Below are 21,916 nucleotides of genomic sequence, written 5' to 3'. Positions count from 1 at the left end.
GTAAGGTCTGGTTTTGACAGTTGCTACAATTTGTAACAGGAAACCATTTTAGCAAAGAAGGGTGAAGACGGAAACAGAAATTTGAGGGTGTAGGGAAAGGGCTGCTTGAGATTTTTTTTTCTCCAGGCACTTATTTCATGGTGCTTCTGCTGCAGGTATAACCAAGCCTGTTTCTCAGGTGCCTGGTACCTTGGGGAGGCAGTTGGGGAGGTGGAATGGGTTTTACCAGACTCATACATGTTCTTGCAGCCCATGCGTGCACGCAGCTACGATGACAAGAGGCACAGCAGCAGACTCGTCCCTCTCGTCACCCGACATGAAGCCGCCCCAATTCTGCACACAGTGTGCATCCCCCTTGGCCGTGGTCTTTGCCGGGTGCATGTGTGTCTGTCTATGGACATCCCGAAGCCATTGTCCTCCATGCTCCCAGTGCTGGAAGTGAAAAGCAAACTTATATTCTTGGAAACAGTGACTCAATTATGGAAAAAAAAAAAAAAGTACCTAAAGGATTCGTAGGAGAAAATTGGATGAAGATGAGCGCCTGTGGAGCTGCCATTGTGACCAAAGGAACCGGTGCGATTGTACGCAAGGAGGGAGCATATGTTGCCGTTGTATCTGGCGCTTGTGCAGACATGGCTGCAGCCCTGTGTCCTGCTACGGTGTCCGCACTTCAGCAAAAAAGTTGCGAAATTGGCTCAAGCTTAGAGAAAAGCCAAAGAGATGATTAAAGGACTGAGAGGTGTGCTCTGTCACAAGGCAGGCAAAGAGCTCAGCCCGCTTGCCTGAGCCAAAGAGAAGGTTGCAGCGTGTTTTACTGAAACCTGTGAGCGTCTCGACGGGAACTTTGATAATAAAGAGCTCTACTCTCTTGCAGATTAGAGCGACAAAACTGGATGGCTCACATTTGAAACTAGACAGGCTCTGAGTGGGGAAAAAAGCACGGGGGGGGTGTGATTTGCTAATTGAATGACATGTCGATATTTAAAGCGAGTTCTCTGCAAATGTTTAAATGCAGCGGGGTGTTTTTCTAGGAGACACAAGCTCTAGGTCAGCCACAGCTATTGCACACGGATTAGGTATTAACGAGGGAAGCCCTGTGGCTGTGATTATCCGAGCGCTCAGCCCGGCTGACAACAGCCGTCCCTCCGTGCCTGCGCTCCTACAGCAAAGGTGAATGGCAAAGGAGATAAGGGACATTGAGGTTTGTCCGGGGGTTCCCGTTAGGGTAAGTGCCAGTGAGCTTTCAGAAACGTTTCCCTTTGCTTTTTATTTGGCGTGCGGCTGGCGCTGTTGGCAGCTCCACGGCAGGCCGGGACTGGGCAGGGGACACCGCCGGTGTGGTAAAAACAGGGAAAATGTTTTTTTTTTAATGGCAACTTTTTTTTTTTTTTTGCTGCTTGCAGTGCCACAGCCTTCCTGCACAGCACTCGCTCCTCTCCGGTTCACCTTTGAGAATGCAGTTTGTTGTTTACCGTTTCCAGCACCGTTCACGTGTGTGAGACGGAGAGCGTGTGAGTGTCAGCACCGGTCATACTTTTCTAATGCTGTTTCAGGAGATACTTTTGATAGCGCCGCTTTGCATTTCGGAGCACACGCTTTCACTTGGGGCTGCTGAAGCTGCGCTGCACTGCCCGGCTGTGCTCTGTCTTAAGCAGTTTTGCATAGAGTTAAGCAGTTAAGGGCATGGGTGGGTAGTTGTGTTCCTCTTGTTCTGCATTCCTGCTCTGCTGCTGAATCACAGAAGGAGAGATGACTTAGAGATGTAGGTTAACTATGCAAGAAAAGGGAAACGAGATAAACCGGGATCATGTCTCCTGCAGTGCCAGCCGGTCGTGGTTCCAGTTTGTCCTTTGGTGCTTTCCCACTCGGTCCTCTGGCTGCTGTCTGTCCGCCTATCACCCTCTCTTTTCCTTTGGATTTAGCGCAGAAACTGAACATCCAGAACCATGACCACTCACGTCACGCTAGAGGATGCGTTGTCCAACGTGGACTTGCTGGAGGAGCTGCCTCTGCCAGACCAGCAGCCATGCATCGAACCACCTCCGTCCTCCATCATGTACCAGGTACCTCCCACTGCTGGAGGCGGTGGGGCCGGGAGGGATGCTCCGGTGGCTCGTGCAGGGCACAGGGGCACGTGGTGCTGTGAGAACGAGCTGAAAACATCCTGGGTTCCCCGTGTGTAAGGAAACGTTCGGAACAGATCTAGCCATAAATCTGTTCCCAAAGGCTTTAAAAGCAAAGTGCTAGAGATTGGTGAAAGGGATCTTTAAGGCTGAGGAAGACATAGGGAAGTTAGAAAACGAGGGCTAGAGTGCACGAACCGGTGAGAAGCAGGAGATAAGACTTGGGATAACAGCAGAAAGTTCTCGGCGATGTTTTATTATGCACACATTTCCGCGCTTCCTTTTTATGGTAGCGCACGCGTCTTAAGTAGGTCAAAATCAGAAGTTGTGCCTGACTTTGGCGGCCTGTGCCGCTAGCACAGCTGGCGCTGCCGGGCTGGGGAGCCCACGGCACGCACGGGAGGGCAGTGGCTACCGGTGCTTCTCTGCCTCCAACAACCGCAGCTTGAGCTGCAGCTGCGCTGACCACGCACAGCTTGGCGCCAGCCCAGGGCAAGGCTCAGCCTCCTGCTTTTGGGATCCGCACCGGGGATGCCTCGGCTGCTTGGCCACCACCCCACACCCTGCCCTATAGCGCACACCCAGGGTTAAATATAGCACGGGGTTACTTTCTCCATCCTGCCACTCCTGAATTCATGACTTACCCATGGCAGTGTATAAATACACCCGGGCAGTGATTGCCGTGCCACGTACGCAGGGGTCTGGAATTACAGTATCTCTTTCGGCAGGTCAGACTGCGGGCTCGTTCCGTGGCGTTAGTATCTCTATGGGTTATCAGACCCAAAGGCAGTTCTGGGCTGCTCAAATTTCAGCTCTCCCTGGAAAATCTTGATATCATTTTTCGCTTATCTCTTTAAATCATTTTTACTCTTTGCTGGCTTGTGTCCTGTGCGGGGCCCGGGGTCCAGCCTCATGGCACAGCCTCCTTCCAGGGCCACCGGTGTGTGCACACAGCTGGGCCTAAAAACCTCCTCTAAACTGGACCTAGAGACCTTGGCCAAGCCTGTTTCCTCATCATACTTGGTTTGTATGTAGCCCTCTCCCCTGATAGCCAGAAATGCATACGCAGCCTCAGCTTTCATTGTCACATTAGTCACATGCAGTGTCCTGGAGGCACTGAGAAGAGTAGCCCTGTGGCCACGGGTCTGTGCTCCCGGCTTCCCTCCTCAGGAAATCGGTTATCGAGGTGAACGTGGTTGCTGCAATGCTAATGTCATCGCAAGGAGCCGCTCTGGCCGCCTGGGACTTCTGTATGCTCTGTCCTCCCGCAGATACCATGAGCCAGCCTTGGCGGAGGAAATCGCCCGCGCGCAGAGCGTGTGAAGGGGCACTCGGCACAGAGAGGCTGAGGAGCCGCGTTTTCATCCCCTGCACTGCTCTGCACTTTCTTGTTCCCCTGTCCCAACCCAAAGCAGCAGCTCTACTTCCAAAACAACCGGTCGTCCCAAACAAGAGCACCACTAGCGCTGATAATAGGGTCTGGCTGAGTGCTGACTTTCATATTTATGTTTTCCAGACATTTCGTTCCCTGCCCTTTCTGTGTGTTTATTCTTTGCAATTCCTGCTGACAGGATGTGGTCTTCCCCTAGCAGCCAGGGCACAAATAGAAATTAATGAGGCTGCATCTGTCTTTGAGTTAGCAAGCTAAAATCCTGAGAATAATTGCTGTAGGTTTTCTCGCTGGTGCGGCTGTAATTCCCTGTAACTGATCCCCACCTGGTCTGGCTTGATTTTACAAGGGTTCATCAGTCTCAATTGCCATATTTTCCCATCTATAATCTGCAGGATTTCCTCTAATAAACACGTGTGAGTCAGAAGTGTCTCAGGCTGCGTATATGAATCTACTTCAGACCTAGAGGTGCAGCACCTCAAATCGTTCATAAGCTGCTCCCATGCCCCAGGAGCCCTACTGATTCTGCCTTTTGCCAACACATCCTCTGCTGGACTGCATCAGGTGAGCAAACAACTAGCTGCATTTCAATCCCCATCTCTCTCTTTCACCCACAGGCTAATTTTGACACAAACTTTGAAGACAGAAATGCCTTTGTGACCGGCATCGCCCGGTACATCGAGCAGGCGACGGTGCACTCCAGCATGGTGAGTCCCCCGTGCGCTGCCCCAGCGACGCTGAGCCTTCGGTGCGTGCCCTGCCCCAGCAACACCTCTCTGTCTTTCAGAACGAAATGCTGGAAGAAGGCCACGAGTACGCGGTGATGCTTTACACGTGGAGGAGCTGCTCACGAGCCATCCCCCAGGTACTCCAACCCTTCCCAGGCAGGGATGCTCCCAAAGCACCCGGCTGGTTTTGTCTTCAGCAAGGGTTAGTTTGGAATGCAGACAAGAGGAACCGAAAAGCAGGGAAGACTGAAGCGGATAGAAAGGTTGAAAAGAGAGACCACTGACTCTTCAAATTGTCCCCTCCCCACCAAAGTCTCAACCACTGATCTCAGCAGCTGGTAGCCATTTCAGAAGCAGATCTATACTGCTACCCTAGCAAAGGGCATCTGCTCTACACTCTCATATATCTATATGTATATACAAGAGCTCATAGCAACACCCCTCAACTCACTCACACTCACCACAACCCAACCACCTTATATACATTTCCTGGTTTCACGAGCCCCTCCCCTGCTCTCCGAAGCAGTTGCACCTGAAGTTATTTCATCCCCACAGGACCAGCTCATTTGTCCTACAGCTGCTAGCGGGGCTCAGCTCAGCACAGCTCTGGTCCAGCAAGGTACTTGGGATAGTGCGGTGTTTTGTCACGTGGGTCTTTACCAGTTCTCTGTCTGGAGAATGGATAGCCTTTGCTTTAATTAAAGCACTGTGGTTATTTCCTTCCTGGTGCACCGCTTGAATATTCTTTTCTCTCTTGTTGTGGGGAGGTGGAGTTTGCTTCAGGCAAAGGCAGTTAGTTTTTGGAAGGTGAGAGTAAAATCATCAGATTTGGTTTACATCACACTTCCCTGATACAATTGTATGGCATTGTACCATTACATGGCATCAGGAGCTTCAGCTTCAGTTAAAAAATGTGCCAGTGCTGAGTGAGACTCTTGCGTTGTGTGAAGAGGAGAGCCCGGGCAGCCTGGGATGAAAACAGGGGGTCCTGTGAGATGTGGCAGACTCAGGCTCTCCCTGACTTGCACAGAGCACATTAGGCAGCTGGGGCAGGTTTGAGCATCCCAAACTGCTGCCCAGACTCTGGGGTGCTCTCTCTGCTCCCACAGGAGCCCCAGCGCTGTAGGTGTTGTATGAGGATGCATGAAGGAGCACTTCAATATGCCAGAAACATTTCCCCAAATGCCCTTTTTTGCTGCTGATATACCTGGAGGTCCTGATCTACACCCACATTTAGTCATTCTCCTCCTCTACTGTTAGTTCTGCTTCAGCTGTTTTCCAGTCTTCTCTCTAACCTGAATTTCGGTGGCTTCATCCTGCAAACACCTACAGACATGAGTAAGGTTGCCCACGTGGCCCACTGATCGTGATTTAGACTCCAGCTCAGAGTTTGTCTTCCGCAGTCTGAACATGTGCTGGATCACTGCAAAAACGCTGACTGACAATGCGTTGGGGCGAGTGCGGTGCACTTCCATTAACCCTACGGATAAAAGGGTTTGCAGCGCTTCCGTGGAGCCAGGAAAAAATATTTCCACATGGCTGACAATGCCCGTGTTTGTAATTCCCCGGGAAAGGTCAAACCTCAGTTCCCCTCGGGTTATACCCTGCTGATGGTCTCATGAGACCCAGCCACGGCAAGATTTCTGCTGCTGATTGGATATTTGCTTATCTCCCATTTATATTTGATGCTGTGCTGCTATTGCCTCTCCTGGCTACGCTAACAGAAGGCAGGCTGTGGCTGAGCTGGTGGCAAGACAGTGCTACAGATCATCCGGTTTGGTGTTTTGGTTGTCCTCCCATCCTGGTCACCCCCTTAACATTTGTGCCTCTTGTGGGGTCCCTGCTCTCTGCCCCGTCCTCCCCCCGGGGGCTGCAGGCAGTGCCGCATGTGACACAGGGACCACACAGCACCACAGCAGAGGGTTCATTTACAGATACACCAGATTTGATCTTGCGATGACCCCTGCGCTTTGCCGTGGGGCACATGGCTATGGCTGGGAGGGTCCTGTTCTCAGCCCCCCCGTCACATACTCATCCCTGTGCTACCTCAGGGACAGCGGTTTTACAGGTGAAGAACAGAGCCTACACCTCAATGTGCACCACTCCTTCCCACTGTGAGCGGCATCCTCGTGGCCCTCAATACTGAAGGCTCCGGGGAGATCTTATTATGGCCTTCCAGTACCTAAAGGGGGCCTACAGGAGAGCTGGAGGACTTATGACTCGGGCATGTAGCGATAGGATGAGGGGGAATGGCTTTAAACTGGAAGAGGGCAGGTTCAGATTGAACATTAGGAAGAAGTTTTTCACTCTGAGGGTGGTGAGGCACTGGCACAGGGTGCCCAGAGAGGTTGTTGAGGCCCCATCCCTGGAGGTGTTCAAGGCCAGGCTGGACGTGGCCTTGGGCAACCTGGTCTAGTGGGAGGTGTCCCTGCCTATGGCAGGGGGGTTGGAACTCGATGATCTTCAAGGTCCTTTCCAACCTAAACCATTCTATGGTCTATGAATACTGCGTGACTGCAGTATGAAACACCAGGGCAGGGACATTAGAGTCCCAACTACAGAGAGGGCAAAGCTACTTTTCCATCTTCCCACATATAAAGCCGGCTGATTTGTCCCTTCGTGCCCTGTGGATCAGCTGCTGGGCTACTAAATTTGCACCGGAGCTGTCAGCCCCATCACAGCCTTGTGTCAGCAACAACTTGAAACAAAACCAGAGGGCAGCAGTTGGGGTTTTCCCTAAAATGTTGGTAATGACTCCAAGTAACTGTTGGGAAATGAGATGGATGACAACTGAATAAGTCCTTCAGTTTAGCTTCCTAGGATTCCAGTGAAGGTGACTCACTTCATTGTTGCTAGCCACATACAAGCCCAGTGATTTTTAACGGGTCTGCAACAGAACCAAAATTGTCCCAGTGAGGCTATAGCACAGCCATAGCCCGGTGTCTTATGCGGCCATGGGACGTTGCAACACAAGGTCTCAGACAGCTTTATAATACAACATTCCCACATTGTGTGGCAAGTCCAGGCTCCATATTGCATGTGTTCTACCCCAGTCAAATGCATTAGAAGACTTCTATTTCTCAGAGGCAGGATTGTGCCTGTTTATAATGCATGGAAAGAATTTCACATCTGAGAAGTAGCCCCTTCTGCTGTCACCTGTTGCCTTGAAAGCAAACTCCCTCTTGGATCCCTCCATTGTCCTCAAATGGGGACAGGATTCACTGTGAATCACGCAGAAGACGGTTGCTGCTGCATTCCACAGCAGTGTTAGAAACTCTGATGCTGACAAGGATGATTTGTCTTTGTGACACAGGTGAAATGTAACGAACAGCCGAACCGCGTGGAGATTTATGAGAAAACAGTGGAAGTTCTGGAGCCAGAAGTCACCAAGCTTATGAAGTTCATGTATTTTCAGGTAAGTGGTCAAGAAAGGAGGCAAAAATAATTTATGACTTTAGTTTTAGCTTATCCTACGCAGGGCTGTGCTGTCCTTGCCCGCCGGGCCAACCCAGAGAACCCCCGAGCCACCTTGTAGGTCTCTTCCTTGCAGCCACCAGCAGAGACCTGAGACCTGTCCAAAGCAAAATCTGTGCCACGTGTCCCTTGTTCAGCCCCAAAATCTTGTACGCAGGTTGGGAATGAGCACACCTCAGCCCTTGAAGTTCACGGAGGACCAGAGCTCCCAGGGTTGCCATAGGATCCTGTTTTTCTGAGATGCTGCCTGGTGGATGTGAAGAGCTGTTTCTCCAGCAGCACCAGCACAGCTCGCTCCTCTGCTCCTCCCTCTGAAGCAAAGCCAGGAGGAGCTGAGGGCTGGTGGGGCAGCTGGTGCCCAGGGCTGGATGCGGCCATGGAGCTGGGCACCCTCCTGCTGTGCCAGCGGGAACAGGGAGGTGCTCACAGCGCTGGGGGGACAGCTGCCAAAGAGCACCAAGGATTAAATTTAGCAGTTGCTATACTTGAGGCACTTCACAAAATAACACGCTTAGATCCCAACGGGGCAATGACCACAGAGCTGCTGTGGGCTCCAGGGACCTCTCCCCATCACCCACTGCATTTATAACTGGCTGCAGCTGGGTTTCACTGGTGGATTTAGGTTTTATGCCACATCAGGTCCTTATGCCCCACCTAAAAACCCAAAGCCTGATTTTACAGAACACGCCACACTGTGCAGGCACAGAGGGTTCAAGCCCCCTCCTCCCCTGCAGCACTGAGGATATGTCACTGCAGTGGTTTGTAACACTGCTTCGTTTCATGGCGACGGTGGAGAGGGGCCCTGGGGCCTCCATCCCCAGCAGAAAAATGCTTTTGTTAAAGGAAGGAGGCGGTGGGTGGGCAGAGGAGTGTCCCGGCGGTGGTGTGGTGACTACACATGAGCTGCTGCTGGGCTGACCCTGTCCCGCTGCCTTCCAGCGCAAGGCTATCGAGCGGTTCTGCAGCGAGGTGAAGCGCCTGTGCCACGCTGAGCGGAGGAAGGACTTTGTCTCTGAGGCCTATCTCCTCACGCTGGGCAAGTTCATTAACATGTTTGCCGTCCTGGATGAGCTGAAGAACATGAAGTGCAGTGTCAAAAATGACCACTCCGCCTACAAAAGGTGAGAAGCAGCGGGAACTTGGTCTGCAAGGGAGCTCCTGGTCTGCCCAGCAGTGAGGTCGGGTGGACATCAGGAGGCTGGGGCCTGGGGTTTTGTGCCGTTGTAGGCTATCTTTATGAGTTTAGGCAAATCTCTGAACCCCACTGCGTTTCGGTTCCCTCTTGGTAAAACAACGAGAGAGCAGAGTTGTACTGAAGGGGGGCCCTGAGGCTGCTGCACTGCGGCTGCGGGTGAAACAGGGTGGTGAGACTCTCACGTTGGATGAGTGATCCTTGGTGATGTTGGATTTCTCCTTTCCAGAGCTGCCCAGTTTCTGCGGAAGATGGCAGACCCCCAGTCCATCCAGGAGTCCCAGAACCTCTCCATGTTCCTGGCGAACCACAACCGCATCACACAGGCAGGTCCCTTTCCTCCGAACCAGTTAACCTTTCTGTGGGTAGAGAGGCAATGGTCTCACCAGGGCTGAGAGTGCTTCAGACTGGACTGTGGCAATAGCTGCCTTATTTGTGGGATCATTGCCAGTGACTCTGATGATTTTTGGGTCAAGCTGTATAATTCTAGCAATATTTCCTTCTCATGGGTCGCCCTGGGTGGCTTTGAAGGTGTCTTTATGTCAAGACAAGGATGACGGTCTAAAAGACACAAGAAGAGCTCTTGGGAGGGTTTTCTGCCAGAAACTCTTCCCCTGTTTTCCCCAGTAAGTCCATCCAGTCCATCTCTGCGACTGTGTGGGGACGGCATATCAGACCCAGGGCCCTCCACGCTCCACAGGCTCAATAAGCTTCAGCTAATTAAGTAAAACGTTCCACAGAGACAGGAGAGAGTCAGAAAGTCTGCTTCTGAGGCATCTTTCCTTACATCTCACCATCTGACATTTGGCTGTTGCGATGAGTCTGAAGGGGAGAGCTTTCCTGCAGAAGGAAGGTTGTTCCTTACTGGTGGTACAATAAGGTCAATGTGCTGTCTGTGACTTAAGGAAAGCACACAGAGGAGGTTTGAAGAAACCTCTTATCATTCTACTCCTACTCCTTCAAATATTTTTCTCCTCTGGTTACTGCTATTCCTCTGTCCACGTGGATAATTTGGCCCATGTTGATGTTTCAGTGTCTGCACCAACAACTAGAGGTTATCCCTGGCTACGAAGAATTGCTGGCTGATATTGTCAACATCTGTGTGGATTACTATGAAAACAAGATGTATCTCACTCCCAGTGAGAAACACATGCTCCTAAAGGTGAGAGTCGGCCATGCTGATGGGGCTGTGTGCTTGCGTAGTTTCACCTTTTTTTTCAGTAAAATGAAATTCCCTTCTGGGACAATGTTTCGCTTAATTTTCTTTTTTTTTTTTTTTTCTCCTTTGGGTTTACGTGTACCCCTTCTCTGCAGGGCCAGGCACCTCTGGCCGGAGGTTGCTATGAGATGGGAAGGCTCTCCATGTGCACCAGCACTGCTGCCTTCCTCCTTTCCTGTTCCCCTTCTGATCTCTTTTACTTTGTGTCTTCTGCTGTGATACCTCAATCCTCCCATTTTCTCCTCTTTCACCTCTTCTTTGTAGTTGAACAGAGTGGATGTGGCCGTGGGTCAGAGATGTCCCATCCCAGTGCTCTGAAGTGTTCTCTCTGTTGGGCAGTGCCATGAGCTGCCTCTGTTCTCGCTGTAATTTGGACCTCCTCCCATCATTTCTCTGCTGTCCTGTCTGGCCTTTTCCCATATTCCCATATAAAAATCTTTCTTCTGCTCTTCCTTTCCTCTGCACTTCCCCATCTCCATCTGTATCTCTTCCCCCAATCCTTCCCAAGGTTGCCAGCAGCTCTGCCTGCCTGGGACTGAGCACGTGCGTGGTGCTGGTCTCCAGCTGGTGGATGAGAGCACTGGTGGGTGCCCTGAGCTCTCCAGAGCTGGAAAGGGTTTTTCTGTTGTGCATGGGTGTGCGGGATCATGGACTTCACCTGAGTAACTGTGTAGAATATGCCAAAATCACCACCAACTTTGCAACCCTAAATTTTCTGCTTGATGCCCATTCCCAGCAATAATTCCCTGCAGAAGGCAGATCCTCCTACATTTGGTTTCCTGACTCTAAAGAGCCCTCAAGTTGAACATGCCAAAGTATCTGCTTGTTTTGTATATTTGTCCTTACTGTAAGTCAGTTATTACAGTGATTGCAGTCACTATTACCATAAGAACTTCATTACCGCGGTATGAGTCAACTAAGGTTCTTTGAAAGATAGTGTGGGTAGTTTGAATATCTGTAATGATTTGCACTGAATTAAAGGGAAAAAAATCAATCCAGGAGAATATTTTAAATGTTTTCAATTCTTCTCCGGGAGTAAATGTTCGCCTTTGGGTGGAGAAGACTTTTGGGTTGTTGTTATGTGGGGGAGAGGAGGAACAAATTACCAGAGTGAGTGTCATGTGTTTTTGCACAGAAAACAGGAGCGATCCATCACGTGTCCTCTGTCTACCTTGTACATCTTTACGTCTTGCAGATGTGTGTGCATTTGATACAGTCTCATGAGTGTCAGGTGGTACAGGAGCCTGAAATGATCTTTCCTTGCACTAAGTGATGGAGAACTGTCTTTGACTTGTGCTGCTGACTTCCCGCTAATGAAACCTTTCCCTCTTCTCCAGGTGATGGGGTTTGGCCTGTATCTCATGGATGGGAATGTCAGCAACATTTACAAGTTGGACGCCAAGAAGAGAATCAACCTTAGCAAAATAGACAAATTCTTCAAGGTCAGTGACCGGACTGGGTGAGCCTGGGGTTTATTGCAGACCAATGAATTACCGCCCTGTACCACTGCACGTGCTGCCAGAAAAAAAAACAAAACAAAACCCAAAAAACAAACCGCAGGAATCATTTACAGGTCCAAAAAACCCAAAAAGTGGAGACATTATCTAGGCTGAAGGATGAGGAGTGGGATCGCTGTGAACGCGCATGGGCACAGAGCTGCAGCCCGGGTGAGACGAGCGATGCCGGCCCTCGGTGCCAGCGAGGCTGCGGATGTGTGCGTGGTGCCCGGGGCTGGCTCTGCTCCCGTGCTCCCGGCTGCCACCACGGCTCTGCCGGCTTCCTGCCAAGGAGCAAAGGATGGGGACGGTGCGTGAGATATCTGTTTTGCGGACGAGGGAGCGGTGTGCCAGACTGACATCGCGTCTATCTCTTTGCACGTTTTGAGGCAGGTTCGCAGTCTCCTGAGGAGCACCGCGATTTCAGGCCACCGGCAAACCTGGCTGCTTTGCTGAGGTCTGTGTGGGTGGTGGTTGCACTCCCCTTTCCCTCGGCGAGGTGCTGAGCTGAGGGCCAGGGGACCCAGCTGGCCAGCCGACATGTGAGCTGGCAGTCTTATTTCGTGTATAAACTGTGCTCCCTGTAGGACAGAAAAAGCTTCTTGAGGAGCTTGTGTCAGCTGGGGCTTGGAGATGCTCCGCAAGTTCCTCAAAGGGCTCACCCGATGGTTTGATGAACCATTTGTGTCTTATCTGAGATCCAGGTTTTGGGAAAAGACCCATGAGAACTGGATGCTCCCAGTGACAGAGTGGGAAGCAGCCGTGCAGCCTCCCTCTGCCTGTGCACGAGGGCTGGTCCGCAGCTGGAGGCCAGGCGGCATAGCCTCAGGGCCCCTCAGCACAAGAAAGGTTTGGGATGACCCTGTTGCTTCCCCCAAAAATCTGGGGGGTGTGAGGCACCGGCCAGCAGTGGTACATGGAGAGGGGGGCTGAGACCCCGCACAGCAGCGCCTGCGGCAGTGCAGGGGGAATGGCACCTCCTTGCCACTGCTTCTGCACACAGGCTGGGTCTGGGAGGCATCTCGGGTTTGGGGCAGGTCAGCTCTAGGAGGGAAGGTGGGATCTGGCAAGGGACAAATAAGAATAACGCTATAGCAGGAGGATAGCAGAGTAACTTCCCAGATGGAGTAATTAGTTTCCTTTTAGACCTACTGAGCTTGTGCAGTCCTTCCAGGGTCCTTTCGCCTCCACTGTATTAACCTTTCTCCAGAGATGGAAAGATTAATTTTTGTTACACGCATTTGCTCCACATGAGGGAAAATGAGAAGATGATGATTTTGGGGGGCCACGGAGCACTTCTTCCCCATCACTCTTTCAGCAGAGCGGATTCTCCCTGCTGCTTTCCCCAGAGAGCTCCTGAAAGAAGAGGTCGGTTGTGGTGACAGGGAGAGTCCTCCCTGCTTATTGCCCCGACTCACAGTTTATAGGTGATGCGCTGGGTCTGCGCAAGGGGAGGGAACGGGCTAGCCCAGCTAGCTGGTTTCACAAAGGGTTGGTGTACCAGCTGCTGCATCTCACCCTGGGCGAGCGGGGACCTATTTACCCCAATTTGCATCATCTCCTGGAGACAGCTTTGAGAGCAGGGCTGAAATGCCGCATAGGAGACTACGGACAGACACCATAACCTTACGGACAGGGCGATAATGAAGTGGTTGAATACCCTCCAGTCACTGGGGAGACTGCTGAGGACTGCAGCACTGCAAATGTGTGTTATCGTGCCATCCCTCGGAGTCTTTCGAGTTTTCCCTCGTTCAGCTTTGCTAATTCAACTGAATCGCGGTTTCAATCAAGCCCTCGGTGTAATGTGTAGAGTTTGGTCATCTTGGTGCATTCAAACAGATTTGCTGTTCGTTGCAAAGTGCTGTGGGCCATCAGAGAACCAGGTAAAATATCTTCTATTGCATGGAATAACTTTCTCCTTTCCAGCTTTTTTTCCATTTGCACTTTTCCAACATCTGCTATGGTCTCACCTAATCAGTTAAGTACCACTCCAGACTATCAGATCTCGATAAGAAAAGGCCAACTACTCCTCTTGCTATATCTGCTTATTGCCTTCTGATTAAATTTCTAGTGGATTGACCAGAAATTTGAGTAGTGAAAATGAACTACCCCTTCATTTAGACCTTTTATGAAAGTGCCACTGGGAATCCCTGATGACAGCACTACACATCCTCCGCGCAAGTCCGCCTGAGAAGAAAAACATGTGATAATAGGACAGGGAATTTGTCACCGTCTTCCCTGAATTTTGGGGCAAGGATTTTGTAGCTGGGTGAAGTTGAAGCTTTATATTATTGAAGAAACGTCGGTAGTTCTTGGTTGAATTTTCTTTGCAGCTGAAAGCTTAGTGAAACAGGGACCTGTCTGAGCTTGAGGTAGTAGTGCAGTCTGAGTCCCTGGGGAAAGATGCCACATCCCTGGGAGCCCAGGCGGCAAAGCAGCCTACAGCTCCCCTCCGAAGGGAGCCGCAGCAGCTTGCTGCCAAAATACCAACACAATGGCTTTTCGTCCCTCTGTTCTCTTGGAAGATTCTGGTGGGAGGCAATGAGCCCTGCTCAGGAATACGCTTCTCTCTTTTTGTTGTGAACAGAGCCTTTCCTCTGGCTGGTTACAGCACTGAACCGTTCTGGCAATATCAGCGAGTCCGGGGCCCAGAGCACTCGCAGGGGGTGATTTTCCTCACACACACAAAAAAAAAAAAAAAGCCTTGTGATGGTTTTCGGTCGCATCCTAGGTGTGAAGTGACCCCGGGTCCAGGTTTGCACCTTGCTTTAAACAGTCTGACACTCTCCATGGCTTCAGAGACGCAGGATGCCGTTGCGTAGTCCCTCGTGTTGCGCTGGGGCCACGGGCTCGCTCTCCGCCGTGTTTCAACCATCTTTTGTTTTCTTTTCCAGCAGCTGCAGGTGGTTCCTTTATTCGGCGATATGCAGATAGAACTGGCCAGATACATTAAGACCAGTGCTCACTATGAGGAGAACAAATCCAAGTGAGTGCCTGCCATAATGTCTCTTGGCTTCTGTGTGTGTCCCGAAAGCCGTGGGAGCCACAACTCTCCGGCGTGCGTGAGGTCTGTGCACGGGTACCCGTGTGTGTCCCTGTGAGGTGTGAGTCCCGGCGTGCCAGCCCTGTGTGCACGTGTGTACCTCCCCGTCCCTGCATGGGAACACGTCCTGAGTGCGTGCGTGCGTGCGCAGCCAGCTCGGAACCTCCGCGTAACCGTACCCCCCGCGCGCAGGCAGGGCAGCGGGCATGCCTGTCCCTGCGCGCCCGCCGGCGGCGAGGGCTGGGGGGATGCTCGGCCCCCCGGGCAGGAGGAGGGAAGAGGCGGCTGGTGCCTGGGTCGGGGCAGGCGCTGAGTGCTTGCGAGGTGTGCGCGCCCGGAGGTGTGTGAGTGCGAGCAGCCTGTTCCTGCTCTGGAGAGATTTTAATCCACATTTTTCATCTCGGGGACAAAATCCTCCAGAGCGCGAACGCAGCAGCGGACCTCTTTGCAGTAGCCAGGGCGTCTCCTCTAGCTCAGGCGGGTTTGGTGAAGGAGGGCAGGGGGAACGAGGGGTGAACTGGGGGCTCAGAGGCACTGGAAACAAATGGGTATTGTGGGAGAAGGGCAGAAATGGAGCCTTTACAGCAGTGCTCAGGAGTGGAAAGCACTGCTTCCCAGCCTGGGTTCGCGGGCAGTTCGCCGCTGCCGTCAGATGAATCTGCAGGCGTTGCTTCAGATCACAGCAGGCGCGTGCGAGGCCCCACTTGTCTCGGTAGCTTTGCATCGCGCTCAGTTATTGCTAGAAGAATGGGTGTTAGGTTTGGATACCCTCGGAACGGCGTTTGCAACCCCACGTAAGCAGAGCCCATCTGAGCTGTGTGCAGCTGTAATCGCTGTGGCGGCTCCGGCTTTCGCCAGCGAGCGGCTGTTCACTCGTGGGGACCGTATCCCATGGAAGTCTGATTTCTCCGGCGTCTGCGAGTAACAGCCTAGCTCGGCTGTCCCTTCAGCAGGACAGGAACTAACCTGCAGTCTCATCTCTCCGCTTCCGTTTGCTTGTCCCCTTCCACCCCAGAGGGTCCGGCTTTTCTGCCTGCCACGTGGTTCACCCGGGAACGGCCCTCCCAAAGGCTGGTTGAAAAGTGCCGATTAATTGCTCGCGAGAAATTGGAAAAAGCAACGTGGCAAAATGTCCCGAGCAAAAGGTTTTCCATTCAAATTGAAAAAAAAAAAAAAAATTCTACAAAATGTAAATTTAAAAAATATTTTCAAAAACTCAATTCAAACTTTAAACGTTATCCCAAATCATTCAGAAAGCACATTTCAACGAAACGTGTGTCAGCTGCATTCATTTTCCCTTCTCAAAACCAAGGTAGCTCGTGGGCTGTTTCCCTGTGCACAATTTTAATGTCTGTCTTGAAATCTGTCTCGCAGGTCTGTGTGCTGTACCTTACTAACCAATGTTTCTTCCTCACTCACTTGCTTTCCCGGCAAATTGCATGGGACTCCCAACACTAACTCTGCCAAGGTGGTTCGATATAATCCCCGTTTCTTACTAATATTGTTTTTGTCACTTTCTTTTCCCTCCCTGTCTCCATGAAAGTGGAATTAATTGGTGTTTTTCCTGCATGGCGCTTTGTTTCTGCCCTGTGGACTGGGTTGTGTGTGGCAGGGAGGGCTGGTGCAGCCCTGGCCGTTCCTGCTAACCTGCCGATTGTCCGGTGGGGAGCACAGGACATTGGAACGGGTAAGAGTCGAGCGATGGGACTGTGGGAGGATGGACTTCACAAGGGATGATGTGGCCCAGCACTTTCAGGACCTTCTTCCACCACAACAATTGGCAACAAGTGCCTCGCAGTTAACTGTAGGAATATGTCTTCATGTCAATGTCCGTATCAGAGGCAGGTTTCTCACCTTCCTTTTGTACGGCCAGTCTAGATTGGAGAAGATGACTATCTATCTTAAGATGGACAGTTATTTAAGGGGGGAAAAAAAGCAAATTCTGAACTTTTATCCTGTGATGAAAGAGTAAGACATGAGAGTCCTGATGACAGACATTTGCTTGCACAAAGCATTTTGATGGAGCCATTCTGGTTCTACGTCTGTGGCTAATACAAAATGGGGAAAAAGGAAATATGACTTTATGTGACTGTGCCTTTGGAAAGGGAGCGCTGCCTTCTTTTAGGGCCCCATTATGCTGTTACATGGTACATGTGGCTCAATGCAAATGAAAATCTAGTTCGTTCAATCATGTTCTGCCCATCATTTATACTCAGGGTTGTTCATTGAGATGTGAGCCAGAACCAAACACAGAATCGGAGGGATATTTCCTTGCTGGCCCCTTGTAGGATCTTTCCTTGCAGGAGAAGGCAGCATGACCCAGCCCTTTCAGACCCGGAAGAACGACCTCTAAGGGGATGATTATCCTTAGGTTTAGCAGAAAGGATGCAAATGATGCTGGGGCTCTGCAGTTCATCCTTGCCTCAAAGCTTGTCCAACAGTGGCCTGGGAAATGCCTATGGGGTAGGTGAGCCCAACATGGAGAGCAGCCTTCAGGGTGGACGGAGCAGAGATGTTCAGGCTGAAAGGTGAGGCAAGCAACCCCATCATGTTGTGTGAGACCACCTCTGGAAGACCTCACACAGCCAGGGGACATGAGAGAGAAGACATGGTCTGACATTTGCCTTGAAGGTGGCATGTCTTGAGCATGTTGAAGTGAAGAGAGCAGTTGAACGCAAGGCTTTGTCCCTGGGGGTGTCTGAGTGTCCTGTCCTTGAAACCCTTGCTTTTTTGCCCAGGTGGACATGCACGCAGAGCAGCATAAGTCCCCAGTATAACATCTGTGAGCAGATGGTCCAGATCCGAGACGACCACATCCGCTTCATCTCAGAGCTCGCTCGCTACAGCAACAGTGAGGTAAGCTTAGCGGGTAGTCACCATAATCAGGCTCGTTAGACAGACAAGGCTGGGAGAGGACAATTGTGGCAGGAGTATGGTCTGACAAGGACATACAGGGAGGAGGGAAGGAGGACACAAGTGGAACAAACCACTTCTCGATCCAGCAACAAAAAAGGAAGTCATGAGAGGACCCTGCAGGTGCAAAATCACGCGCACTGGAGGATCTACTGCAAAAGCTGCTCTCTTTGGCCACAGCTCCATTGAAATAGGAAGCAGAGAATTTTTTGCACCTAAATGTCTGTTATCAGCCGGGTGGCAGAACACCCATGACTTGTAAATGGGTCTTTTCTATTACATAGAGCTATTGGTCAGGGCTTCGAGGAAAATTCATGAGAGCATCTCTGTTCTTTTCGTTACTGAATGTTGGAGCCCTCTCTGAAGCAATTGTGACCGTCTTTTGCAAATGTCTGATCCTCATTCATCACTGTTAGTTAATGAACTGTTAGCATTCTCAGCCTTTTTCTTTTTTGGCATTTGTAAGTGCTTATTTAAACTTTAAATCAGTAAAGGACTCTCAAGGATTTCGGTAGTACTAGACCATCACAAAGGAATGGGAAAGTGGAATGAAAACAGTCAGTTATTTGCTCTGAGGTGACAGGTCAGACTCATTTTTTTGTAGGAGACAAATTGACTGCCTGGGTAAAAAGATCCTGGCCAAGTTACACTGCTGTTCCTGAGGGACTGTATATGCACTGCGCAATTTTAGCTTGATCATAAGGTCACGGGGAATTCATTTCAGCTGGGATTTGAGAGAGAGATCTGTGGCTGCTGTTTGGCTCAGCGAAGCCTCTGCAGCAAGTTGCTGAGCTTAGCCCTGACGTGATGTGATATTCTCCAGGTGGTCACTGGCTCGGGACTGGACAGCCAGAAATCAGATGAAGAGTACAGGGAGCTCTTTGATCTCGCTTTACGGGGACTGCAGCTGCTGTCCAAGTGGAGCGCCCACGTCATGGAAGTGGTGAGTGTGTAATGTCCTCCTCTTCCCAGGTGAGCGTGAACGTTTTAATGCGGCATGTAACAAAGACTGCGGAAAGTTGAGCTTCCTTTCATGCCACCTAGCTTTAAGCCATTAACAAACACTGTAAGATCAGGCAGCTAATGATCTGAACACCCTCTGTACCAAATGGAGAAAGAGAGAGCTTGGTCATCCTGGACCTGAACTACCCTTTGCAGGTGCTGGAGTGTCCCCAGCCATGTTAGAGGGGGACTGGGGGACTGTTCTCCTAACCTGAACACCTTGGTTAAGTACTGAAAGCTGTTTGGGATGAGTCTGAGTCTTGAGCAACTAAAACTGTAATTCAAATGATGAAAATATCATTCACATCTCAACACCAGCCCGTGGATGTCAAAAGCCCGATATGACTGGCAACCTCCCAAATAAACAAAAACAATATTCAGTACAGTGATAATAAAGTCAGGAAGAAGCACAAATTCTGCTCCCAAAGGAATGTCAAACAACTGTAGTAATGTCTAGGGAGTGTTTTCCTGGCATAGGACCATCTTCAGCCTTTCCAGACTGGCTTCTTACTCATTGCAATGTTGACAGTGTCCCTTTCCGTCCTGCAGTACTCTTGGAAGCTGGTTCATCCCACAGATAAGTTCTGTAACAAGGATTGCCCGGGAACAGCAGAAGAGTATGAGAGAGCCACCCGGTATAACTACACCAGTGAAGAGAAGTTTGCCTTTGTGGAGGTGGGTGCCAACTGCACAAGAGTAAGAACCAGCCAGGGCTGGTTTCCTGTCCATGTTCCTCAGGCCAGCAGAAGAGGAGGGAAGGGCATCTCACCATCCTCAGCTGGTTCATCATCCCTGTTGCCCATGCTAAGGGATTAAGGGTTCCCACATCCCTATGGCCTTTAATTTGCCCACAACTAAGGGGCAAATTAAGTTCTTAGGATCTCCTACTGGGATAGAAACACTGCACCAGTGCATGATGAGAGCAATGCTCCTCTCTCTTCCTGATCCTGCTCTTCTTATGCTGTGTTTGTGTGCTGGAGAAAGACAAAGGTGAATCCCTATGTTTTCTTAGTATTGCTGTATTAAGCCTCTCCTGACCTGAAAAGGGGGTTTGGGGCTCCTGAAAAAAAAAAAAAAAAGTAAAAGGGTGCAGGCTTGCAGAGCAGCAGCATCTGGACTAAGATCAGGAGCTACGTTCAGGCGCTGTGCAAACACAAGAGATCCTCAGCCAGTCCCCAGGACCCATCGACTCTTGGTCCAGCTGTCTGTGGACAGTGGGAATGGAATCACAGAATTATAGAATGGTTTAGGTTGGAAAGGACTTCGAGTTCCAACCCCCCTGCCATAGATAGGGACACCTCTCACTAGACCAGGTTGCCCAAGGCCAGATCCAGCCTGGCCTTGAACACCTCCAGGGATGGGGCCTCAACAACCTCTCTCGGCAACCTGTGCCAGTGCCTCACCACCCTCAAAATGAAAAACTTCTTCCTAATGTTCAATCTGAACCTGCCCTCTTCCAGTTTAAAGCCATTCCCCCTCATCCTATCGCTACATGCCCGAGTAAAACGTCCTTCCCCAGCTCTCCTGTAGGCCCCCTTTAGGTACTGGAAGGCCGCAATAAGATCTCCCCAGAGCCTTCTCTTCTCCAGGCTGAACAGCCCCAACTCTTTCAGCCTCTCCTCATAGGAGCGGTGCTCCAGCCCTCGGATCATCCTCGTGGCTCTCCTCTGGACACGTTCCAGCAGGTCCATGTCCTTGTTAGGTTGGGGACTCCAGAGCTGGATGCAGTACTCCAAGCCTGGCTGTGGGAGGCCCTCACACCTTCATCTGTCCTTACACAGTCCAAGGTTGTTTGAATATTGCCTTAATTTTTGTGACTCACTCCCTCCTGGGAATTGTCCCTGTACTCTTGTCCAAGGAAGACTGTACTCTGGTGCAGATGCAGGTCTGTGCAAGCCACGCAGCTGCACCCATGTGTGGGCCACGTGCAGTTTCCCAGGATTGTGTGTTATTAAAGATATCAAGAGATCGGGAGTGGAAACAGAGCCTGCCAAGGGACAGGGGCCATTTGCAAGAAGCTGGTGGTGTAAATGCTCTCCACAGCTTGTTGTGATCTGTAAAGCAGCTAACATCAAAAAAAATTAGCCACCAAGTTACTGGAGTAGAATTAATTTAGTTCCAAATTCTCTTAATGTTGGATTTATGGACCTCTTCATACAATGGAAAAATAGCAAATACATCTGGTTTTAATTTTTTCTTCAGGTAATTGCCATGATCAAAGGTCTGCAAGTGCTGATGGGCCGGATGGAGAGTGTCTTTAACCAAGCCATCCGCAACACTATCTATGCAGCTCTGCAGGACTTTGCCCAGGTGACTCTGCGAGAGCCGCTCAGGCAGGCGGTCAGGAAGAAGAAGAATGTTCTGATCAGGTCAGTCTGTCCTTCTTGAATTTAATGCAAAGCCCACGTATTTATTTGTGTAACACATTTGTAGTATGTAAGCATGTGGCCCCACATATACCTCAGGGTATACAACCAGCCGACACACCTTGGCCACCAGCTCTTTCCAAGGTAACTTTTGGGCATGACTCCCCCAGTAACGAGAGCATATGTCCCCACCTCAGATACTTTTCCTCCCATACGTGCACAGCAGTGAATATTTTCATCTTGAAGTAGAATCAAGCTTAAGCGCTGCTTTTCCTCTCCCACCTGCTCCAGTGTCCTTCAGGCAATTCGGAAGACGATCTGTGACTGGGAGGGAGGTCGAGAGCCTCCAAATGATCCTTGCCTGAGAGGTGAGAAGGATCCCAAAGGTGGATTTGATATTAAAGTCCCACGACGAGCAGTAGGACCATCAAGTACACAGGTATGTAAATCTCCATCTCCTGTGTAGGGAATTAGTGGCCTAACAGCCCTGTAGGACTCTCTCGTCCAGTGGATAAGTAGCTGTTTCCATGGTCTCCCACAAAGCCTTCACCATGCTCTTGTGTATTAAAAACTGCTTTGGTGCCTAGTTCCCAAAGTCCCCTTTTTTAGGGATGTAATTATTTCTAGCTTGGAATGATGGTGGCTTATGGAAGCAGAGAGTAGTAGCCACCTGGGAGAAGTGTTATTTTTTGTTGCAGAACTCCATGGCTGTATGTGGTGGTGTCTCACTGGAGGGTGGTAACCGCGTGTTAACTTTCTTCCAAAGCTTTACATGGTGCGGACGATGCTGGAGTCCCTCATAGCAGACAAGAGTGGCTCAAAGAAGACTCTGAGGAGCAGCTTGGATGGGCCGATAGTCTTGGCCATTGAGGAGTTCCACAAGCAGTCCTTCTTCTTCACCCACCTTCTCAACATCAGTGGTGAGGTTATGGCAGGGGGAGGCTTGAATCCAACTCTTGCATGTTCAGAT

General features: G+C 50.7%; 1 protein-coding gene across 4 annotated transcripts in view; it reads left to right on the top strand.

The window, feature by feature from the left end:
• Window positions 1-1,946: 1,946 nt before the first annotated feature.
• Window positions 1,947-21,916, top strand: part of CYFIP2 (cytoplasmic FMR1 interacting protein 2) — a gene marked incomplete at its 5' end in the record, with an annotated part of 45,937 nt that continues 25,967 nt past the window's right edge. Inside the window, 15 exons of one of the 4 annotated variants that reach the window (XM_082489854.1) lie at window positions 1,947-2,063; window positions 4,131-4,220; window positions 4,301-4,378; window positions 7,555-7,656; window positions 8,655-8,836; window positions 9,137-9,233; window positions 9,941-10,069; window positions 11,464-11,568; window positions 14,517-14,608; window positions 17,404-17,521; window positions 18,402-18,521; window positions 19,130-19,255; window positions 20,783-20,949; window positions 21,238-21,385; window positions 21,713-21,866. In XM_082489854.1, the coding sequence (XP_082345980.1) occupies window positions 1,947-2,063; window positions 4,131-4,220; window positions 4,301-4,378; window positions 7,555-7,656; window positions 8,655-8,836; window positions 9,137-9,233; window positions 9,941-10,069; window positions 11,464-11,568; window positions 14,517-14,608; window positions 17,404-17,521; window positions 18,402-18,521; window positions 19,130-19,255; window positions 20,783-20,949; window positions 21,238-21,385; window positions 21,713-21,866 (1,825 nt within the window). The remainder of the gene's footprint in view (window positions 2,064-4,130; window positions 4,221-4,300; window positions 4,379-7,554; window positions 7,657-8,654; window positions 8,837-9,136; window positions 9,234-9,940; window positions 10,070-11,463; window positions 11,569-14,516; window positions 14,609-17,403; window positions 17,522-18,401; window positions 18,522-19,129; window positions 19,256-20,782; window positions 20,950-21,237; window positions 21,386-21,712; window positions 21,867-21,916) is intronic. The other 3 variants (XM_082489856.1, XM_082489855.1, XM_082489857.1) reach the window with 3 other exon arrangements.

Source organism: Vanellus vanellus (assembly GCF_965231255.1).
Source record: "Vanellus vanellus genome assembly, chromosome: 13".
Lineage (NCBI taxonomy): Eukaryota > Metazoa > Chordata > Aves > Charadriiformes > Charadriidae > Vanellus > Vanellus vanellus.
The sequence above is the reverse complement of the archived record's forward strand: the minus strand, read 5'-3'. Positions and strand labels throughout refer to the sequence as shown.